This window comes from Dermacentor variabilis, chromosome 6 (genome assembly GCF_050947875.1).
Source record: "Dermacentor variabilis isolate Ectoservices chromosome 6, ASM5094787v1, whole genome shotgun sequence".
In the NCBI taxonomy this organism is placed as follows: domain Eukaryota; kingdom Metazoa; phylum Arthropoda; class Arachnida; order Ixodida; family Ixodidae; genus Dermacentor; species Dermacentor variabilis.
This window is the reverse complement of record NC_134573.1, coordinates 153,657,322-153,680,962: the sequence shown is the minus strand read 5'-3', so window position 1 is coordinate 153,680,962 and position 23,641 is coordinate 153,657,322. Positions and strand designations below refer to the sequence as shown.

The 23,641-nt window shown below is 48.9% G+C and overlaps 2 protein-coding genes across 5 annotated transcripts in view; one reads left to right on the top strand and one right to left on the bottom strand.

The window, feature by feature from the left end:
- The window catches only part of LOC142585521 (glutamate receptor ionotropic, kainate glr-3-like), a 35,402-nt gene extending 17,482 nt beyond the window's left edge, over window positions 1–17,920 (bottom strand). The window contains exons 1-2 of one of the 4 annotated variants that reach the window (XM_075696322.1): window positions 8,805–10,242; window positions 3,718–6,561 (exon numbers count right to left, since the gene is read on the bottom strand). In XM_075696322.1, coding sequence (XP_075552437.1) covers window positions 4,567–6,459 — 1,893 coding nt within the window. In that variant the 5' untranslated portion in view covers window positions 6,460–6,561; window positions 8,805–10,242 and the 3' untranslated portion in view covers window positions 3,718–4,566. Of the gene's footprint in view, window positions 1–3,717; window positions 6,562–7,525; window positions 7,974–8,804; window positions 10,243–17,790 lie in introns of those variants that run through there. The other 3 variants (XM_075696323.1, XM_075696324.1, XM_075696325.1) reach the window with 3 other exon arrangements.
- On the top strand, window positions 13,902–14,530 carry LOC142584407 (cytochrome c oxidase subunit 7C, mitochondrial-like). Its single transcript, XM_075694552.1, has 3 exons — window positions 13,902–14,155; window positions 14,219–14,346; window positions 14,420–14,530. Exons 1-2 carry the CDS (start codon window positions 14,051–14,053, stop codon window positions 14,339–14,341), a joined length of 228 nt encoding a protein of 75 aa, XP_075550667.1. The 5' UTR covers window positions 13,902–14,050; the 3' UTR covers window positions 14,342–14,346; window positions 14,420–14,530.
- Window positions 17,921–23,641: the final 5,721 nt, after the last annotated feature.

The following is a 23,641-nucleotide window of genomic DNA, read 5'->3' as shown; positions in this document are numbered from 1 at the left end:
GCTCACACAAGACTCTCAATGTCGTACTACCGCGTTTTGGTTCCCTCCGCACGGACTCCTCCGAGTACTTTAAACTTTTGTTTCTGTTTATTAAACTGGACCTTTGTTGCTGCGCGCGGCGCTGTTCATGGACGGCGTTCTTGAGCAACTCGACAGGAACGACATCAGGCGTTCCTTATATTTTTTTTTTTAGGATAGATTTCTCGTGTGTTTACGCAGGGGTATTGGGTACCTAACGGTAACAGTTCCAAGATGATTTTTGTAGAAACGGCGACCACTCCTTACATACACAGAGCGCGCCGGCAATTTGAGCGAATCTGTGCCCGTACGTACGGCGAGCTAAAAACGCAGAGGCGGCAATAAAATTAACAAACACAAGACGCAACTGCTCCAAAAGCACCGTGATTCTGAGTGACACAGACTTGTATGCGGTCGCACCAAGAGGCATTTCACCACACGCGAACCAAGCAGCGATATGCCGCTGGCTTACGATGACATTCAACCTGCGATCCGACAGCTGCCTAGTAAAGATATCGAAGAGCACAAACACACAGGCGGATGCCGTCACCTAAAAGCCTATGTAGAAACAGAAACAGGTTGAAGCAAGGGGACATAATATCCTCTTACGTGCCTCGAATCTAGAGGCACTAACTAGCTCGGTCTCAAGCCTTGCTTCGAATGTGGAACGCTGCAGCCGCACTGATAAACGTCGATGCGCGTGGGTTGCCTGTACATTGGCATTACGGGGTGTTTGACAGGCGTGCTGCGTGGCTGGCGGGCGGTATACAACCAGGGCCCTGAGCTCTCTAGGCCTCGCTTCTCGGAAATCTCCACAGCGAGTATACGCCCAGCGGCCACAAAGCCAGTAGTTTCATTCCTGAGGCGGACGAGAAAAAAGAAAATAAGGGTTTTCATTAGACGGAGTGATTAATGTAGAATGTCGTCCCGTATAGTCTACAAAGCGCCTTAGCGCGCTCTTCACTCAAAAGTTCTTGCGTCACCAAACCGACGCCTTCTCCGTCCTTGGCCGTCACAGGCTAAACTTTTTCGATAAGAACGCCATTACGGCGTTATCCTTTTTGTTGTTCGCTCTTGTGCAGCCGCTAAAAGGCCTCAAATTTGGCGTATTTTCATAAAGGGAAGCGCAGACATTCTTGCTGTTATGTTTCTTCTATTTAATTTTTTTTCCTACGTATAGGCTGGCATCTCATCTTGATGAAGTCGGCCATGGCATTGCGTGAGGGCCTCAGCAAGAACAGTTTCTAACCTATACCCCTTGAAGTTATTTATTGTTTTTGGTAGTGGTATCACCTCAGTAGTATAGCGTCTTCGCCGCTTCTCGCAAGCAGCTTTCCTATCTATCTGAATATCAAAACAAATTAAGTTTATTTTTTTATAATTTTATTTTGTGAAGATACAGAAAAAATAACTGTGACAAAAAGCTCTTTTTCAGAACAGCTTGACTAGTTCACAGCCCCATAGAAGAATTTCACCAAACACTCGATGTCACTCTCTCCCTTTCTCTCTCTCTCGTATCGTTTCCTGAGGAGCGAGAGCTGCTTTGCAAGCGACTATGGCCTTCCTGCGCGACGTTTTTGTTCATTCATGTTTATTTTCTGTTAAACCGTTCTGAGAATCTCACCACATACTTAGAGTCCTTCGTTTTCGGGTTTTATCGTTTCTGAAATTCGGGGCGTAAAAGCCACATGTTATTTTTCAAGAAGAAAACTGCGAATAAATTGCGAGTTTTGTGGTCTGGCAACCCAACGCTCGGCATTTTTTCTGGTAACCTTTACAAACCATTACTACAAACAATGGTCTCTTTAGTGGACACAAACGTTCTATTTAAACAAGGGAAACAACGCACAGGAACATGTAATGGTAAAGAGCTTAAGTTGCTTGCAAATTATGTGACGAACTCGTCTGTACAAATCCTTGTTGTCGAGCAATGGTAAGACATTTAAAATAACCCAGATTAACAAAAACAATGTATAGAGACGAGTTTTGCGATCGGTTTTTGTTCTCTGCACTTTCTTTCTTTACCAAAAGCACTGTTACAAGTTCTGTAACAAGTAACAAGTACTGCACACGGCCATGCATCGCAAAAGGGAGCGATGTTTTTCCTTATCTTACAACCCCTTGTTGAGTTCTCGGGCCATTCGTTCTTTTCTGTTGTCTTGCTTTACTGGTTCCCAATACATGCTCTTCCAACAAACTTAATTAAATACAATCTAGATGAATCAGCCCCTCATTCTTTAACGTAATGCAGTTAGGTAAACATTTTCTCAACTTCACAGTTATATATGGTGCCTTCCTTTTTTTTTAGATGCGCCAATCTTTTTTTAAAGATTGCCTGTGGCACCAGATAGCCCAATTCTAACCCACGAGCTAAATTACTCGATGAGGCGGCCATTCTATTTCTACTAAAAATCAAGATGCTTAATTGAACAATTAACATAATTACGCTAGATAACGTTTTGATTAATTACTTTGGGGCAAATATTTCAATGTGATAATTCTAGCTAATGAGTTTGCAAGTCTTATCGACTTCGATCGAATTCTCAGGATGGCATCGGTTTCTAGATAGGCGCCGTCAAACTTGCGATAAAAATGCCCCGCTGTTCTTTTTTACATTCTTATGGAAACGCTGTCTTATGCACTGAAGCGTGAAAGTAAATGGAACACCAGTACATTTCGGCGGACACTTTAGAAATTATATCTCGAAACTGGTGCAGCCCTGAGAATTCGTTCCAAGTGGATATGCCTTGCGAATTCGCCGGCTACAATTCTTAAGGTGGAAATATTTCTTTAGCTACGCAAGACGCTTTACGAAACTAGCGTGCGCAGCTCACACATTCTGGCCACCAACCCGCATTTCGAAATGGGCAGAACTGAAGTCACGAACAAAACGTTTGACATTTTACTCGACACAACAACTCCTGTCGTTTCATCCTCTGACAGTAGACGCAGTGCGGAAGTGTACCTTTCCTTAATGCGAGGCGACAGGATCGCGTTTTCTTACCATACGTGACGAAGCGTTAACGTTAATGTTGCACGCGTTAACCCAACTGCAGCCACATTGCGATTGATCCTTGCGTTCCGTTGACACCGCAGCATCATGCAGTGTAGCGATAAACGAAAAAGTTACGAGTAGAATTATAGTACTCCGGTGTTAAATTCGTTGTGTAAGACTTTAAATCGGCCATAAGAAGGTACTCTATTGGGGCAGTCAGCCCATTACAAGCAGGCTTATCAAACCACAGGACACTATCGGTCTGGTGAGGGTGCCAGCTCATGCCGGCAACCCGGGTGACGAAGCAGCTCACCTATAGCCGCCCCAGCAGCAGATAACCGGGAGGCGGGATCGCTCGATCAGGATGGCCAGCTTGAACCCATCCTCACGTATCACGAATTAACTCAATTTTACAAGAATATGAGCAGAGCGAGTATCCGTTCCCGAGCACGATTCTCTCCCGGTAGCAGGCCACGACTCTACGGCGGCTACAGACTCGATCCGTCCTAAGCCCCAAAAGGTTGGCTGAAATGTCTAAGCAATAGTTTAAACCTAACTGCAGGCACTGCGAATCACTAACCGCAGACCAAGATCACATACTCTGGAGGTGCCCACCAAGAGCTATTCTTCGGCAAGCTTCCACGCTCGAGGCTTGGAGGCTCGAGGCTCGAGGCTCGAGGCTTATTATCAGGCAAGCCGTGCAGTGGGGAGAGACTGGGTCCATTTTGACCGCGTGAAGTTCTTTACAGTGCGTCTAAATCTAAGCACACTGAAGGCTTTTTTTTTTCTCGCTTTCGCCGCCATCAAAATGCTGCGGTCGGGATTGAATCCGCGACCTCATGCCCGACACCGCAACGCCATATAGTCACTGAGCTACAGTAGCGGCTGCGAACAGAACAAGCACCAGAGCGATACAATTCGTACACCTGAATGACCGCCCTTGCTCACGCACAGCATTACAATAGAAGACTTGCTGCGATCCCGTAGCCTAAATCGCCTGTAGCCTATAGGCGGCGTGCCATGGCGTGCAGGACGACGCCTGTGGCTACCATGCGCTGTTTACAGTCTGGCACATATAGTAAAAAAGAAACAACAACAAAAAAAGGTCAGCAGGTGTTTTGCTCTCTATTTGCTTTCACCCTCATTTCCCGCACAGTGCGTGTCGCTTCCGGTTCGCTGCAGGCACTCGACACAAACCAACAGAAGGTTGAGATTTTTTTTTTCTTGCTTACGTTTCCCGTTTAACGGTGCTTCCACAGGGCGCAAAGTGCTTTCAGTTCATTTGTTCAGAAACCTGAAACCACTGGCAAGTAAAAAAATCTGTACCGTCAAGCATGTAACTGATGGTAGTTTTAGAATGGAGAAGCGAAACATCAGTATAAACCTAGTAAAGAGTAAGATTTTTAAAAATGAACTATAGATGGCAACCAATGTAATATACCGAGACAATGTATCCGCATATACACCTGTGCAAGCTAAGACAGAAGGATACCACGACGCGTCGCGAGCCATCCTAACAGAAAATATATCGGCAATATTTACAACAACGAACATTAAACGTGCAGCGTGCATTTGGACACCGGGTTCATGTAGGAGTTTTCGGGGCAGGCGAAGGCTCGAGAAAACTGCCGGTTGTGCCTCAGCGGCGTGTTGCACATGACGCTCCCGCGCTGCGCGTCGCCGCAGTGGAGCCAGCACGCGAACGCGAACATGAATCCGTCGCTAGAAAACAGCGGGATGTCCATGGGCGCGACGGCAGAGTCAGTGGGCGATTCCTGGTACAGGTTCGCCACGACGTTCAGAGCAGCTGTGACCGCCTGCAGGTCCCTGTCGTCCCTCCCGCTCGGCCCTCGTGGATCGAGATCGAGGCACCTACGATTCGCCTCGTACGTGGCGTTGAAGTTGCGCGAGCGCTCCACGTAGTCCATGAACAGCGCCGAGGCGAGCCTCAGGAGTATGCCCCCAACAAGGACTCCGCGCGGGGCGTCCTTAGCGTACCAAGGGAGTGCGAAGTGCTGCGGGTTTATGCGGAAGCCGTCGATCAAGGTCGAGTCGATTGCACTGTAAGACCAGTACGGCCCGCGCGCGTCCTTCCTGGCGCTGATTGGTCCGGCGCTCCTGAGATACGACGAGAGCGCCATCTTGTTTGCCAGGGGGTGGTCTGTCACCTCGGAAAAGGCATCGGAAGAGCCCTCCTGCTCGGTGGAGAAAGTACCTTCGATGATATCGAAGGCCATCTCCAGTTTACCACCGCTGGGCTCCGGCACCGGGTTCCCGCGAAGCAGAGTGCCACGCCACAACATTGCGCTGAAGGCGGGTCGAATGCGGTTTTGAGTGAGGCGTTTCACTCTGTTTATGGCGGCCTCGGCGTCTTCCAGAAAAAGACGGTTCACGGCGTATCCGAAGGCTATGTAGGCTGTTGTGAAGCAAAGCTGTCGATGCTCGTTGCTCGCGATGTCGGGGAGTCGGTAGAAACTGTCCATTAATCCTTTGTTCGTGTAATGGATCAAAACTTGGACGCTGAGCCATCCGATGAGGTCGAGCATCTTCTCTTGCCCGTAACGCTCGAGAAGCCGAAACACCGAGGCGAACTGTCGGGGGTCCTCGATGACTAAGCCGTCGACGTCGCGCAAGGTGACGTTGAAGTGAACCTCGAACAGCGCTCTCCACCGGGCTTCCGAAACTCGCGGTGTGTAATGATGGAGATAAGACAGGTTCGTGCTGATGATGTCTTTCGAGAGCTCACCGGCGTAATAATCGTCGAAAGCACGTTTCATCTGGACAAAATCATCGAACAGCCTTTCGCATCGAGTGCGGTTCCCGGGCCCAGCGAACGCCTCGCAACACACGTGGTAGTGGTCCTGGGCATGCAACACGTGCACGTGCTCCGTAAGCTTGGCGTACGTCGCTTCGTAGGTCGCGTCTCGAGAATACAGCACGGACAGTCGTTCTCCGGCGTCAGTGCACGCGACATCGAAAAATATCGGAGCTCCGACGCGCCGCACCATGTAGAAGAGTGCCGAGAGAAAATCGGTTTGTCCAGAGCCGAAGGGCCAGAACATTCCGCCCGCTGCCAACACCAGCTTCACTTCGTCCACGTTACTGTGGCTGTGCGGTGCCAGGCACGCCTTGATGTATCGAGCAGCGTTGCGGACGGTGTCCTTAGCGTCGCCAGCGCTTCCGGAAGAAGCGCGGTTGGCGATGCGCGACATGCTTTCATCCAGAAAACGGGCCCAGTTGACGACCGCCACGTTGGGCGTGTCCCCCCGCATCCAGCGGCCGCAGACGTGGCCGTAGAAGTCGTCGCAAGGGTTCGCGTTTGCGTCCATAGTCGAAGTCATGAGGTCGGCGTAATAACGGCACGCGGGCGACTGGCAAACGGGCGCCACCAGAGCTTCTTGCAAGAAATAATGACGCTTCACCACAGCCCACGTGACGGAGGCCATCAGGGCTATCAGGACGACGGCGAGGGCAGGCTTGCACAGCCAGTAGTCGAAGGCCGTGGAGAAACCCTCTCTCCGCCGGTCTGAAGTTTTGCCGGGCGATCTCTGCAGGAGACGCAGCGCGAGATGCATTGACACACATGCATGTAGCTTGGCTTTAGGAGCGAACGAAGAAGAAACCGCGCCGTCGACTACTCAAAGCTCAAAGCTGTATATATGACATTTCTGCCTCGCTTTTCCTTTTCTACCCCGATTTCTTCATCGTTATAATTTGTACATTGTTTGTCAAAAGTAAACGGACTATACGCCCGCGACCGCCCGGCTGGCTACACCCTTACACAAATAATGCATGATATACAATTGTGCCTCAACAGATAATTTATTGAATGCAACATAAATCCAATAGAAACAGAACAGTATCTCCATAGTGATGTTGTAAGGGCAGATTTTCTTTTAAGAGAGTTCTTGTGGTATACAATAGGTTCCACCATCCGGGAAATGAAAATAAATATCTTATACCCACCGTTTAATTATACGTTGGGCGTGTCCGGGCGTGTCTGGGCGTGTCCGTTGGGCGTGTATCATGGGAAACGTACCAAAAAAAATTAAATTATGGGGTTTTACGTGCCAAAACCACTTTCTGATTATGAGGCACGCCGTAGTGGAGGACTCCGGAAATTTCGACCACCTGGGGTTCTTTAACGTGCACCTAAATCTAAGCACACAGGTGTTTTCGCATTTCGCCTCCATCGAAATGCGGCCACCGTGGCCGGGATTCCATCCCGCGGCCTCGTGCTCAGCAGCCCAACACCATAGCCACTGAGCAACCACGGCGGGTGGAAACGTACCATGTAGTCGAACGACATATATGATGAAGGCGCAGGATATCCCGTGTACTTTTGACAAAGCCTTCACAAACGTACACTTAAGAATGGCGTGACGGCTAAGAAAAAAAAACTCGATCCCCTACAGGGATGTCAGTTTCCAAATGGCTCTCTTAAGAACTCCATCCTAGTTTCGAAGGCAAAAGAAATTAGTTCGCATGATTAAAGTGCGTGCTTACATAGTTTATAGTCGTTTCTTACCCAGAACAAACCAGAAGAAGTATTTTTTTTTCTGTCCACTATCACGCGTTTTGAGCCTGTTATGCCGAGATTAACAAGACTGAACGAAGAACTCTTTGGACTTATTCAAGCTGCCTTCTGTCGCAAACATTGAAAAACAGCAAGACAGCTGTCACCCCGTATTCTACTGGTGCGTCCCTAAGAAGCCTTTGCGCATCAAAAATATGGAGGCTACGAAGCAGAATTCTCAAGACCAACTATGGTCCCCGTCTCAACACTTTTTTTTTTTCTGATGAAGGGCACAAACTTGCCTCGTCTGTTGTCCTCGAGGCCGTGAGTGGCGTTGAGCTGTTCGTGGCCCTGCCGTAAAAGGCGTCTCTGGCCGAGTAGACACCGGGCGAAGACCGTGAGGGCCCAGAAAGGGCGCTAGTGAAAGGACTCGAAAACGCCTGCCTGCAGACCAGGCAGGAGGCAGTCCTATAGTAAACTTCACATTCTCAACTTCTGAAGTCGTGGTTTAAAGCAGAGGCATATTGCCCCATTGCAGCTTGGACAAAGGCTGCAGAGCACGCTCTAGCCATTTAACTGTCTGCTCCCTTCTTTGGAAATGTAGGACATCTTATGGCCTAATCTGAAGATATGCGGCGATTCAGTTATTAATTATTTTAACGTAACTGTGGCATTCACATTGCTTCAGCGATTGCCTAGCAAGTTTTTCTTCGTTTCACATGAATTTTCATTAGCAAAACTTGGGCTCGAATCCGCAATACCTTTTTGTGAACAGTGAAGGCAGCCGGCCAATACCTCTTTGGCCGGCTGCCTTCACTGTTCACTTTCCCCACCGGCTGGTGGTGAAATCTGGTGGTGAAAATGTGCCCTTTCTCCAACAGCTGAAATTTTCATAAAGGTGAAATCTGGGCAATCGTAAACACGAACGAGACAACATCAAAGCCGCTGGGACCATAAGAACGCGTTACGACTGAAATGCTCCCTGAATTCGGCCGGGGAGCTGTATTTACAAAACTTTGCCTTCGTAAACTCTGCAAGAGCTGTCAACGTTGAACAGGTGTAAGAACCATCAAGGTGGCCGACCAAGGGCGAATATAGCCAGGAAGGAGGCAGCAGAATGCATACGTTGCCCTGGCATGGTTTCTGCGTGCGTGCGTGCGTGCGTGCGTGCGTGCGTGCGTGCGTGCGTGCGTGCGTGCGTGCGTGCGTGCGTGCGTGCGTGCGCGCGCGCGAGAAGCTTTGTGAATGCGGCTTCACATTGCCGCTTGCCCGTACCTCGGAGAAGCGGGGGATCCATGAGGAAGCAGCGGTGGGCGCTGGGAAGCTTTTCTCCGTGATTCAGATGTTACAACACGTCCAAGCCCATGCGGTCGGGGTCTTCCTCTCAATTGTGTAGGCAGCCGAGGAGCAGCTTCACCGGCAGGAATCAACCCAGTGATCGACAAGGACCCTCCGGAAGCAAAACGGTGATAGTCATCCAGTGAGCCCAGAGAATTCGTGGAGCTCAATGACGATGGCGATTTCGAGGTATGCCTTTCAGTCGGCGATTCTCCCGGCCGTCCTGCGCCACTCCTGATGTCTGGACTCCCGTAGCATGATGAAGTGTGCCCGGGATTCGGAGATTGCTTCGACGGTGTCGAGAAGCCTTTCCCTGCGACGCGGCGTTCTTGCGGAAGAGGACCCGTAGAACTAAGATCACTCTGTGGGGTGCACTTGACTGATGTGGAATTTTCCTTAGGTGAAGTCACGCCCTGCTTCCGGGACAAAGAACGCTGTGCAGCTGTGGATACTTTCTTCTCTGAAAGGACGATTGATTCAGACGCAAGTGGATCCTTCCTAGTAACGGCGCCGTCCGTACCTGATGGAAATGTCGAGTGGTCGCTTCTGTTGCACTGAAGGTTCTTGGGAAGCGCCTGAGCGTTTTTAACCGCTAAATTCGTGGGTGCCGGCAATGTAGCGTTTACTTCGTAAAGTCCGGGAGAAGACATCCGTTCTGAACAACCGGAACTCTTGGCAATTTCACCTATGAGCGAAGACGCGCTCCTTCTTGTATTGGCCTGTTTGGCAGTGCGGGAGGCGTCGACATGTGGGGGAGAGAAATGCGCGGATGAGCGGCCTATCTTTGGTGGAGAGCCTTTGGGCAAGCCATCTCGTTGTGAAGGCTGAGAACCCTTGCGTGACAGGAAAGCGTTACGTGGCGTTGATTTCAATGCCTTGCCCGGCACTACTTCCCTTGCTTCTTGAAGTTCCGAATGCTCTTCGGCAACGTGTGCGGCTGAATTGCGCTGCGAAAGGCCACTAGACAAACGTGAACAATTCGACTTGGGACCTTTAGGTGGAAGCGAGCTGCCGGCGGAAGAAACTAAACCGGACGGTGGCTGTGCTGGCGAAAATTCCTTCTTACCGCCAGTGCCTCTTGAAGCGCGTCCACTTCCTGGAACCAGGGAAGCGTTCGAGCCCTTTTGCCCGAGGGAACTGGTGGGATGAATGGGATCGGGGCCTATACTGTATCGAGAGTCTTGACCAGCCACCGAGTGTCGTGCCCCACTTGTAGCTGTCGCAGCTCCGTAGTCGCACTTCGAGGCTATCTCGTCGTTCATGGTCGCAGTGTCTTCGGGAGGCTACCGGCACAGCGAGCAGCTGCGTCCTGCGGCTTCGTAAGAGTCGTGTCGAGGCGACTGTCTTCTTGCTGTGGCCGGCGGTCGCCGTTCGAAATCTCCTTCTCCTTCTTCACGCGCTTTTCCAGCCGCAAGTTCGTGCCCTCGTGCGTGTGCGAGCGCGCGCACTGATGATGATGATGACGACGACGACGACGACGACGATGATGATGATGATGATGATGATCTCATACAATGGCACATGCCCACAACGGGGATTGGTCAAGAAGCGAGCAGTAGAACGATACCAAGAAGAAGAAGAAAAACGGAGGGAGGGGCGAATAGCAGTAATAGTGATAATGAGAATATTAAGACTAGAAATTGTACTAATATTGCTTTACGTAAGTGTTGACTTACGAAAGGAGGAATAACAAGAATGTCTTGTTTAGCCGTCAGTCTACTATAGGAAAAGCACAAGGAATATCAAGGCTGGACAGAGATTACTTGAAAATGAATAAAATAAAACTCGAAATTTGCGTTAAATTTTCGAAGAACGAAAAAAAGGCTAATGTCTGATTAGCGCAGCAATCTTTTTGTGTTACAAAGAAAATCGCACATGGAAAAGCTGCAGCGCATGTCCGTTCCATTGGGGACACTGTTTGCGCCACTGTACGCCGTGGTGAACACCACACCGTAGTGGTGCAGGGCCAAGGTCCCGGGAGAAATGATAATTGGTGAAGTTAAGAAAAGTCCAAGCTGGCGAAACAAGGCTTCGAGAAGTCTTGTCAAAAGAAAGGATGGGCGACTTCTTTTTCCGGCTCCGTAATGTTACGTATCATATGCTAGAACATCGGCAATGACGACCGCGCTGTTCTGACAGAAAAACAAAATTAAATGTGGCCGAATACCAATCGCTTCTGATTAGCATTTAACTTTTATGGTGATAGCAACTACACAGATGCTCGTAGGCGCATTCTCGCCGTCGACGAGCTGCCACGGTATCGATGCAAGAGAGTGTGTTTATCTACAAAAATGAGGAAGCCAAGTGGGCGCACCATCGTGCTCCACTCTGTCGGTTTTGCATGCGGAGCCATAGCATGGGCGTTCTGTTTCTCACCGTTGTCGACAGCTTTGCGCGCACAAACACAATCGCTCTTGCTGAACCGTTGTGTGCGCGTTACACTGAGCTGCGCGCAATGGTCCGCAAATGGAACGGACAGTACACTTATTCAGGCCACAAACTTCGGTCTCATCTCGTGCACCATCGAGGCAATTGAGACATGCGCGCGTCTTGATGCCTGTGTTGACAGACGACAGCAGAAAGTGCCCGCGCGGGGCTGTCGTCCCCGCGCGTTCTTATAGAACACCGTCTTAGGAGCTTCAGCACAACGCATCGCTTTCAAGGTTTCGCCTGTCCGGTGAGCGAAACTTATTAATGCGCTACAATTAATGGATGGATGGAAAAACTTTATTTTCGTCAGAACGCATGTGCGGACGATTCCGTGCTAGATGGCCATCAACTCATGGCTGACGGCGACCTGGGTGGCCCACTCCACGGCCCTGGTCTGGACGACCGGGTCTGAGCTGGCCAACACGGCCTCCCACTGCTCGAGAGAAGGATCACGCATAATATCCACCGGTGGCGGCGCTATGCTACAGCTCCATAATATGTGGTCATAGGTGGCCAGTTCCTGGCACCATTTGCATTCCGGCTGAACGTCCGGGTAGATTTTGTTTAACACGTATGGGTTATCGAAAGATCTCGTCTGCAATCTTCGCCAGACGCTTTCCTGCGCCTTCACCAATTGCTTGTCCGGTGGAGGGTCAAGAAGCGAGCAGTAGAACGATACCAAGAAGAAGAAGAAAAACGGAGGGAGGGGCGAATAGCAGTAATAGTGATAATGAGAATATTAAAACTAGAAATTGTACTAATATTGCTTTACGTAAGTGTTGACTTACGAAAGGAGGAATAACAAGAATGTCTTGTTTAGCCGTCAGTCTACTATAGGAAAAACGGAGGGAGGATTAAAATTGTCAGAGTTAGGGGAAAATGTGCGTGCGTGCGTGCGTGCGTGTGTGCGTGTGCGTGCGTGTGTGCGTGTGTGTGTGCGCGTGTGCGTGCGTGTGTGTGTGTGTGCGTGTGCGTGCGTGCGTGTGTGTGTGCGTGTGCGTGCGTGTGCGTGTGTGTGTGTGTGCGCGCGTGTGTGCGTGCGTGCGTGTGCGTGTGTGTGTGTGTGCGTGTGCGTGTATGTGCGTGTGTGTGCGTGCGCGCGTGTGTGTGTGTGTGTGTGCGTGTGCGTGCGTGCGCGCGTGTGTGTGTGTGTGTGTTTGTTGTGTGTGTGTGTGAAACCTGCCACGAAGGTGTATATATATATATATATATATATATGATCCTGGAATATATGGTGGGACGTATGTCGAGTGAGCTCTCGAGCAACGCTTTGCAATGTGGAGAACGTGTAAGTCAAATCATGGATCCGCGACGTGAAAGATGTGGGCGACGTAAAGCTAAAGTGTTGCTCTCGCATTTAGCGCTAAATCATCCGACGCGAAAATGGTGAATCGCAGTGCTCGTCAAATGCTGTGAAGAGAAAGGAATGCCAAGCATGCAACATTCACTGGAAATATGTTGGCGAGAAGGTGCGAGAAGGCTCGACCTGTATATATATATATATATATATATATATATATATATATATATATATATATATATATATATATATATGTCGAGTGAGCTCTCGAGCAACGCTTTGCAATGTGGAGAACGTGTAAGTCAAATCATGGATCCGCGACGTGAAAGATGTGGGCGACGTAAAGCTAAAGTGTTGCTCTCGCATTTAGCGCTAAATCATCCGACGCGAAAATGGTGAATCGCAGTGCTCGTCAAATGCTGTGAAGAGAAAGGAATGCCAAGCATGCAACATTCACTGGAAATATGTTGGCGAGAAGGTGCGAGAAGGCTCGACCTGTATATATATATATATATATATATATATATATATATATATATATATATATATATATATATATATATATATATATATATATATATATATATATATATATATACTGCGTATAGGACAAATGGGGTGCAGTAAATGCGCTTTTTATCTTTCGCAATCCAGTCGCTTGTCGAAGCCTTCGGCATCTTTCAGATCAACGTTTCGTGGGTTTTGTCTGATTACGAGGCACGCTATACAGTGGGGGCTCCGGATTTACTTTGGTCACCTGGGCTTCTTTAACGTGCACCTAATTCATGGTGCAAAGGCGTTTTTGCATTTCACCCCCTTCGTAATGCGGCCGCAGTGGCGCGGGATGTGATCCCACGCACATGGGCTTCGCAGCGCACTACTACTACTACTACTACTACTACTACTACTACTACTACTACTACTACTACTACTACTTCTACTACTACTACTAGTAGTAGTAGTAGTAGTAGTAGTAGTAGTAGTAGTAGTAGTAGTAGTAGTAGTAGTAGTAGTAGTATGTGATTCTTATAGTAAGCAAACCGAAAAGTGCAGCGCCGTAAATGTCTCTCGCTGTGAGGATACCTCAACAGCTCTGCACAGGGGAGGGGTAGGGGGAATAAAAGAAGAGAAGGGCAGGTAGGCCTTGACAAGGCCGACCGCCCGAAGAAGCCGCCCGCAACGCTTAGACCACTATGGCGCCACGACGGGTATCAGGTCAATCAATGCCTTTGATCAGGTATTTGGCCGACAACGCCTCTTCGGCTTGGACGACGCTGCATACAGCTAGCGTTGCAGAAGAGAAACGCGATCGGCGTCCTAGCGCGTGCCACTCGGCCACACGATAGAAAAAGGAATAGCATCCAATCCAAAGCCCATCCGTTGCAGAAAGCCTGAGCAGCCCCCCTGAGTGACAAAGCGACGTCATCATTCGAAGCTAACGAAGAGCTCAAGCATGTCCCGCGTTGCCCGAATGGCTCTCTTCTCGCGGAAGTTCACCACCTCGGCCATCCGCAAAAGCGCCCACGATGATCACGATACGTCCGGCATCCCTGGCTCGGTATGACGAAAACAACGTTGACGGTGTTCACGTGCCCTGTCGTGCTTTTTCCTGTCTTTGCAGAATCTGCCGTTTAAGATCGACAACCGCTTCGGGCTAACCATTAAGTTCGCCCTGTTCTTCGGCATAGCGTTCGCGATACCCTTCTACGCTGTTAGGTTCCATTTGACAAAGAAGACGGGCTGAAGTCGGTGAGTTCTGCTGCCTGTTGTGCCTCGCGTCACTTGGTCACTCTTCCTGCTTATGGTGTCCGTCTTTTTACAGGATTCTGTTGCGCAAGAGCAAGTTCTTGTCTCTTTACCGGACTCTGTTCAAGAGCACAAGCTGAGCTGTAAGCGTTCATGTAAAAAAAAATAAACACAATTTTGTTCTGTGCTAGTTTTGTCTGAATTCATGTATACGTTTGTGCTTGCACGTCTACAACGCCATATGGGCTCATTAAAGAACGCCAATAACCAACGCTTGGAACCAGGTTTGGACAGCATGCGGAGTACCAGGCCGACTTCACATCACTATCGATGGTTGGAGACTAGGTGTTTTCTAGGAAGTCCACGAATGTTCGTAAATTTCAAGAAAGGACAGATTAAAAGAGTCCATCGTGCGCATGCACAGTGCCATTTACAGCGAAGCTGTTAAGGGGAGTTCCACAAAAGTTCTCGTGCGTTGGCATGATCCGTATCAAATGTCTGCCAAAAGAACAGCCAACAACGCAATCTGCGTCGGAAACCCGAAGCAGCCGTATGACCAGGGCGTCCGTAAGAACGCGCAGGCGCCTCTCTGCGCGTTCATTTCTATTACAATTCATCTCTATTACCGGCCAACAAGGCCGCCATATACCAAGCCATCGAAACGCCCAGCATACACCGTGGCCAAGCAGGACGCTGTTGTCGCTAGAGCCAGTGGTGTCTCGCGTACACTACCGGCACCAGTGACATCGGCCGGCTCTACAGTGAATCACGCGTCGGTACATGAGTCAGATATAACGGAGAGTATTAGGCACTAAGTTCGGATATTATGAAGCGATTTTGCAAAGGCGTGGGTATATTTAGAGCAGTTGCAAATTACAACAGGACTTCCGAGGGGTTTGAGAACACCCTTGAACAGCTTCGCGGTCTTTGATGCGTGTCCTCCTCGGAGTGGCATACATGTGCGCAGGCACTCCTTTTTGCATAACATTTCGGATGACTGCCCTGTCGCGCCGAATTCGAAGGGCCATTTAGGTTGAGCCAGTTCCCAAAATTCTTGTCACCATTTGTAGGTCAAACTCAAGGAGGACGATTGTCAAAATCGTGTAACAGTTTTCTGGTATACAGGGTGTCCCAACTATCATGCACCATGATTTTAAGATGTGCAAACGCCACGTAACTGAACAGCACTAAGGTAATGTTGTTTGCCGTCGCTTGGATATGCTCAGATTATTCTTTGTATAGGCCCGAAGTATTTGAGACACCTGTGAAGCTACGTGCCGATCAGGCAGTTCAATGAGCTTCGGTGCCTGTAAACGACCACTCGCTGTGCCCTTGTGGCGCTCACGATGCTGAATTAACGGACTCGCACGGAGACCACTGTCACGCACCTCGACACCTAAAAAGCGGCGAATACCAGTTGGCCCTCAACTGGTCTCCCCATCGGCGTACCCTGGTCGTCAAGCAGTGAACCTACATGCCAACTAAAGAACCCGCAAGACGAAGATGAGGAAAGGTTTGTCGTATTGTGCGCTGAATTACAGCGAAGCTGTTAACGCTCAAAAACGTTATGCGCGCGTTTTGACGGCGTCCTGAAAGAACTAGATCATTCACCGAGTTTATAGCGAGAGGAAATGGAGGACCTATTAGGACCGATGCGCAGACAAGTTTTAAAGTGTAAGGGTTAATTAGGGGATAAATAAAAATGTATATTCCCTTTTTTTTCGACCTGCTTAGAGGTAGTATACATACATAATAGGGCGCTTACAACGTTCGCCCGCTGCGCTGGAAGAACAAAGGGGAGCCACAATTTCATATTTGAAGGGAATGTGCGCCACGTTATAGGGGGATGCGCTGAATGCTTGAAGTGTGTACGTTAATTATATGTTTTGAAAATAATTACTGAATACTCGTTTTCTTCGAGAGCGGACCAAACTGCTCGAGGAATAAGCATCCGAGCACCGGTCAGGCCTTTCTAGGAAACGCCGATCCACCCGCACGACACCCTCTAAAACCAAAGAAAATAGAAAAATACAGCCGCCCACACCCAGACATTACGGGATAACAGGCCGGGGACTGGCGCCGCGTACAGACACATATCCACACCTCCAAATACTCAGTAAGATACACCCTGCACTCTATATACCGATCTTGGTGCGGAGAGCGGCCAACTCTTGCCTGTACGTCACGTGGACGTGTAAACTAGGGCCTCCAAATTCCGATTCGCCCCTTGCGGCCCAAATGCAGGGTAACAGGCAGTGGGAGTTTTGGCTTGCTAGCAAAGATCCAGAGAGCCAGAGAGCTCTTCTCGATCAAGCCCAGCGAACCGCAGAAACCACTGGAGCCCTGGACGGAGGGACCCCCCCCCCCCCATCTACCACCCAAAACTCCTAACATAAATAACGTTTATCCTACTACTACTACTACTACTACTACTCGTTTTTTTTTTCTATTTTCATGCCTTATTCGAGGCGCGCAGCTTGTTTTCCCGGTCTCCTCGGTGAAATCGAAGAGGCACGTACGACGTTTATATTTCGTTATAATCGAAAGTGCCATGTGGCTTTCGTGCGATGAATGTTTGAACTACGTAGGTTAGTTAACGCCTTAGTAGTAAATGACTTGTACAAGTACTACAAAGCTTTGAAAACGTACATTACGAATGTCCTGAAAGAACTCAGTGTGCCACAAAGTTGAAATTTCTAGGGAAATAGGAGCGTCTTGCGGGTGATGGGGACAAAGTTTTACGCGCGTCAGTTGTTAATTGCGGGCTTTACAAAAAAATCTTAAGCAAATACTCAAATGCGTTATATGCACGTTATCCTCAATATTTCCCAGTGTCCTATACGAGAACTATACAGGTGGCAGTGAAGTTCACATTCGGAGTAAATTGAGTTCATGTTGAGAAAACGATCTTTGCCGCTCAAAAGCGCTACATACGGGGTACCTTTCGAACGGCTGCGGAGAACGTTTTACAACGTGAGGTGCGTGGTTTAATTAGAGGCAACTGAAGTTCTCAACGCAGCTGCTCGAAAGAAGCAGGTTCGGTGAAAATTGGGTGTGATTCTGCAAGTTCGCACAAGTATGCTGTCGTTCTTTATGTTTACATAGGGAAACGAGTTCCACAAGCGCAATATTTACATTAGACGCGCAATAATTACGACGGAAATTTTTACACAAAGTGACACAAACTATACAGGTCAACATGGCTTTCAGCGTCTTCTGGTTCGCAGCTACCTGTACATAATAATGCCGCTTTTCACAATAAGAGCGAAATGTTTATTGATAGAACTAAGGGCCAGATGTAAAGCATTCGTTTCATTCAATTAAGACTCTCACCCCTAAGTATATTAGTTCGTAAATGGGTCCCGGACTAGCCGCAGGTGTGGACGGTCCGGACATACTACGCTTGTTGAGAACTAAAACATTGAACTGATAAAATGACGCACTCACAGAAAAGCTGGTCACTCTTAGTGGGCCAGGTTCTTCCATTGTTTTACAGCGTTTGTTTACGCTTCGAGGATTTTTTTACAGCAATTGAAGAAAGACACCAACGAGGACTTTCCCTGTAGATGGCTCTACAATTAGGTCTCTCTGCCAAAGAGTGAATAAAATACCTAGGAATTGCAGAATATATACCAAACCAGAGAGAGAGAGAGAGAGAGAGAGAGAGAGAGATGAGTGGGGAGGCGGGGGGGGGGGGGAGGTGCTATGTATCAGCCTACCGTACGCATCGTTTACAGCCTTGTGGTTCTGTTGCTATGGCGCCGGGCTGGGTTATATGATTTGCGGTCCTACCGGTTTCTTTTTCATTTTTTTTTCTTTTTAGTAGAGACGGCGCAAATTTCTCACATGCAGTGTCACTGAAAGATATCCTAAAATGGGTCGCAGTGGTAACGGCGCTTCGTCAAATCGAAGAATTTCGCCACTAATCTAATGATCACGTTATCGCAAGCTGCGAGCTTTATTTCGAGTTTGTAAAGCGCCATGCAGTGCCCTATAGAAGGCCAACTCAAAAAAAAAAGAAAATAAATATCTAGCGCCGCGGAAATGAGAGAGATCGCCAACTTCGTCGATTCTCGGGAACCGCGCGTTAAGCTCCTCATGCATGTTTTATTGTTCTACAGATAAAGTCGTGGATAGAACACGCAAGCAGTTCATTACTGAAGCCTGTGGTAAAGATTGGTGCCAATGATGGGTCGTATGTAAATCATTCTCATAATTGAAGGTGCGATCGGTGAGGTTTCCTACTCTCCCTCTATCTCTCTCTTTAAGCCACGCAGATCCCATAGCAGCGAAAAAATTATGCAGCCTGATAACGTGCTAAGCTGTTTATCGTGGCCCACGCATTCTGACACACGAATCTAAGCTACAAGGGCTCGCCCGCAATACAGATCGCAGAGCGTCTACCATTGGTACTCAATAAGGTTATTGTGCGAAGGTGGGAGAGGGGGAGTGCCTATTGCATAAACAAAATGGACAAAGCATAGGAATATATATATAAATGCCGCGGAAATCGTAACAATATCTCCTTGCGGTGGATAGCTTAACTATCGTGCTGAAGCTACAAGAGAAAGCGCAAATTATGGCGGGGAAAATGAGTAATACACAGAACGATCGTAAAAGAGTCACGCAGAACATAATTAATATATATAATAATGAGCGCCAAAAACTGAAATGAAGCTCCCAGCTAGGACAATCAAAGTAGGACATAAAGTTAGCGAAGAAAAAAATGCAGATCCAAACCGCAGAGATAAACTCTCTTTTCTCGGCGCTACATCCCCGTCGCTCATTTAATGCACTCAGAACGGATATTTTCCAGTGCTATTCCTTTTCGTACATCGTCGGTTGTTCGCGCGGCGCTGCACCTGCGTTATCACCAAGATCGATCAGTCGTGAACCTTGAACGATGAGAAAGGAGTAGAGTCGAGCGAAAGGAATCCGTACATTATACCGGCCGAATAGAATGGAGTGAATGGAAACCTTATATTACACTGGCACCAGAAAGGAATACGTTCGCCATACCTATAATGAACGGATTTCCTTTTGCTCAATCGCTTCCATTCCTTCCCTATCATTCAACGTTCACGACCGGTCAACCGGCGATAACGAGGGCGGAGCACCGCACGAACCACTTAAGAAAATAAATGGCATTGGAAAAAAAATTTTTAGTTCAGGTTTACTGTGCTGCCATCGCGGTTTCTGTCTTCAAATGTCTGCTTTCCAGCACCGGCCGTCCATTGGACCTGGACTATACTGTATACGTAGTCACGAGAGAGAGAGAGAGAGAGAAAAAACACGAAAATAAACAAATCACCACCAGCGCACTCCGTACAGATGATTAACCAGTGAAGTTGAAACGTGCTGCCCCGACATTTATCACTGGGTCAATCCCGACGGTTCAATAAACGACGGCTTACGACGGCTGCTGGCTCCTCGGTACGCAGTTTCTACTTACACACGGCTGCACGAGCCTGTTCACACACCCGGGCTGCAGCATCGGCACGGCGTACACGCGCTCGTTCTCGGTTCTGCTCGCGGCTTTGCTGATAGAAAGCTGCCTGCTCCTCAGGAGTACCTATGACGCGTGGCCTCCCCATTTCGGAACCGGAGAGAAACTGCTGCACGCGCGCTCGGCTGCTACGGAGAGCAACGACGTCACTACTGGTGCAGCCAATCGCGCGCCTCTCTTTCTCTTTTTTCTTTCGTGCATGCGCATGGGGTTGCGCCGGAGGAGTTTTCGGCGTACAGGCGACAGACGGACGGACTAATCGGCTAGTCATATACAGCTTCGCTGTAAAACGGGAACCAGGCAATCACTTCTGGAAGCCCGCCTGCTTAATCCCTACCTCCGTCTTCACGCTGAATAGGTGTACACGCCAGTCAGTTGATACTGATCCAACGCTCGAACAGTGCCTGGAGTCATTATGAAAACCTGCTGTAAGCTTAATCCTCGAAAGCTTAATTTTGTGAGCGCGAAAGCGGCGGCATGTGTCGGGGATCGCTCTGCCGTATATATGTAAATACTGTAGTTGCAGAGGAACTGACTTCCTGCCTTCATCGCGCATGGTTCTGGAATTTCGACAGGTTATGCCGCGTCCCAAGAGTCCCTCTCATGGCCACTACAATCAGCGCGTGACGTCACCCAAGCAAACCAGCTATAAAAAATATGAGTGTTCTCCTGGCATACAAAACAGCTTCGTCGCAAGAGCTGGGCAGCCTTGTGTAGTTCGCTGCATACTGGAAGTAGTTTTGGAAGTGCATGGCGTATACTGAAGGCTCTCCGCACTCCCGAAATCTGCAAGAATCCTACTGTTGCATTATGCATAGCGACTGGCCAGTCACCAAAAGTTATAGCGAATTCATTTGCAGACCTTTTCGCCTCTCCTGCATCCAGTGACACCACAAATGGCGACCTTCCTTCTTTGAAAAATCAGTGTACCATATATCCGCTTCCTACGGTCCAGCCTGCCAGACGGATGAGGCAGACTTCACTCTTGAGGAGCTGCGACACGCGCTCAGCCTCTCCATACGCCGCACTGCTCCCGGTGAAGATGGCGTGACGTATTTGTGGAACACTGACAATAGCTTTCATGACCGTATATTGGGCGGGTATAATGAAGTATGGAGAACCTGTGTAGTCCCTGCTGAATGGGAATCGTACGTGGTGATACCAATCTTAAAGCCCTGGCACCCGGCAAGACACCTCAAGTCCTACCGACCAATATCCCTAAGTTCAAATGTCATGAAGTAAATGGAGCGAAACCTGCCGTGGTTGCTCAGTGGCTATGGTGTTGGGCTGCTGAGCACGAGGTCGCGGGATCGAATCCCGGCCACGGCGGCCGCATTTCGATGGGGGCGAGAACACCCGTGTACTTAAATTTAGGTGCACGTTAAAGAACCCCAGGTGGTCGAAATTTCCGGAGTCCCCCGCTACGGCGTGCCTCATAATCAGAAAGTGGTTTTGGCAAGTAAAACCCCATAATTTAATTTTAAATGGAGCGAATGGCCCTGCTTCGCTCAGATGTCATGCTAACGAAGCTGAATTTTTTCCCTGATGTCATGAGTGGCTTTCGTCGCCGCCGTTCAGCTGTGGACAGCACCTCAGACCTTGTTTCAGCGCTCGAATTAGCTAGAGGAAACAAGCATTCTGCCTACATGCTCTAGCTAGACATACAACAAGCTTTCGACTCGGTTCTGCATGAGGCAATTATTTTCGCTCTTGCAACCACGGGAATTTCGGGTAGTTTGCTCCGCTTTGTGCAGAATTTTCTATCGGAGCGCCGGACTAAAGTGCGTATCGGAGGAATAACAAGTGAATCCCGATGTGTGAAGTGCGGTGTCCCACAGGGCAGCGTTCTATCGCCGCTTCTGTTTAACACCGTAGTCGCCGCGCTTCCAAGTCGCTTGCCTCAGGACAGTGACTTCCCTGTGAGCACAGCTGTCTACGCAGATGACATTGCTCTGTGGATAAGCGGCCCTCAGCACCTTGGTCCGCGGCTTCGTGCAAGCTTGCAAAGAGCTATAAACACGACTTCGGAGTACCTGAGTGAAATTTGTCTGCAGATATATTACCTGCTAAGTCGGCTGCAATAGCACATCAGCCTAAACAATGCGCTCGTCGAACAATGAGCCGACTGTACCTTGACGAAACGCTGATAAGCTGGCTGCGACAACACCGCTATTTGGGCTTAATTGTGGATGATCGCATCTCTTGGCGTCCTGCCGTCAAATCTGTACGAAGCAAATCGCGCTCCCTTCTTAAGTATGTGGCCGCCTTGACTGCTAGAAGTGCTGGCTGCGACCAGACAATGGCTCTCCAGATGTACCAGTCATCTGTACTCTAAGGCACGATGTATGCGTTACCAGTCCTGAACGTACTACCTAGCTTGACGGCCCAACTGGAACGAGATCATCGCGTCGCCCTTCGATGAATGCTTGCATCACATCGTGAGGCGCAATCTGTTGTGTTACCCACTGAAGCGTATCAGTTACACCTGAGGCTGCAAGCAGACCAGAGAGCTGTACATCATATTGAGCGTCTGCATCGCGGGTCGAATGGTCAATCGCTCCTCGATCGCCTCATTCACCACCCATTATCCCACATGCGAAAAATGACGGCATTATTTATGAACATCGCTGACATTTCTGAACATGCTGCTTTAGTTACACCTCCGCCTCCAAAAGATATGCACAAAAAGTCTGATACTCCTGTTTCGGCAATATTTCAATCGGCTCAGTCTCACATGTTCGAAAAATTTCCAGGTTATCCTCAAGTATTCGCCAACGTATATGTAAACAGCGACGCTCAAGGCACCTCTGCAGCTTTTCCTCTTTTTCTTTTTTTTTTGCCCTTCGACTCAAGTACGACATATCTTTTAAATACCCCATCCAACCTCGTCAACAAGTGCGTAGCTAGCAGCGATTGACGTTGCATAATACATGTGCAAGAGGAGTTAACCGCATTGAAGACTGCCATCTTTGCGGACTCCCGCGCTGCCTTTATCAGGTTATAAAGCAGTCAGATTGATTGCCCAGTAGTGCGCAGCATTACTAACTCTGCAAACAAAATTTCATCCCGTGGTGTATACCTCTTGCTCGACGGATACCTTCATGCGTAGGAATCACCAGAAATGAAGAGGCTTATCGATTGGCTCAACTTGCGCTTGCAACAACTGTGTCTGCCCTCAGATTTTGTGCAAGCTTCATGACGCTCGTCTGCTGATTCGTCACCACCTACTCAAGGAGCATCTAGACCAGCGCGTCGCAAATGGTAAGTTCCCGCCCCGTGTCCGCGGTCGAGGCTTGCCTCGTCGCGCTACAGCGCACCTACTCACGCTAAGGGTTGGCTGTGTGAACGTGTGCGAACGTTTACACAGAGAAGAGGGCGTATGGCTAGTCCATCGTGTACGTCTTGCGGTTGCTGCGAGACATTTCAGCGCCTGATAATGGAGTGCTCCGATTTCAGTGCGCAGTGTATGTCGCTATAAAAAAAAAACAGTGGGGGACTATCATCTCCTTGGCCTGCGATGTACGAAACTCGGCGAATGTTTGTACCCGAGTGGCTGTGCGTCTCGACGTGATCAGGCTCGTCGCGCTCTACTTACTTTTCTAGAAATAACTAACTTAGGTTCACGTTTGTACCTGAGACACTATTTTTTTTTTCTATTTAACGTACTGTATAGTAGCGTGACCTTCAGTGACCAGCCCTACTGTGTGGGACCTGTACTGTGTGTTCTACTTTACTCTTTTAGATTTGTCGTGTTGCTCTTTCTTACCTCTTTCCTTCCATCCTTCCTATTTT

What these genes read in the sequence shown, in the direction of transcription:
- LOC142584407 (XM_075694552.1), top strand. Translation starts at nt 14,051, where the DNA reads ATGTCCCGCGTTGCCCGAATGGCTCTCTTCTCGCGGAAGTTCACCACC. An exon ending in CGTCCGGCATCCCTGGCTCG is followed by an intron (nt 14,156 to 14,218) that starts GTATGACGAAAA and finishes CTGTCTTTGCAG; the next exon opens with AATCTGCCGTTTAAGATCGA.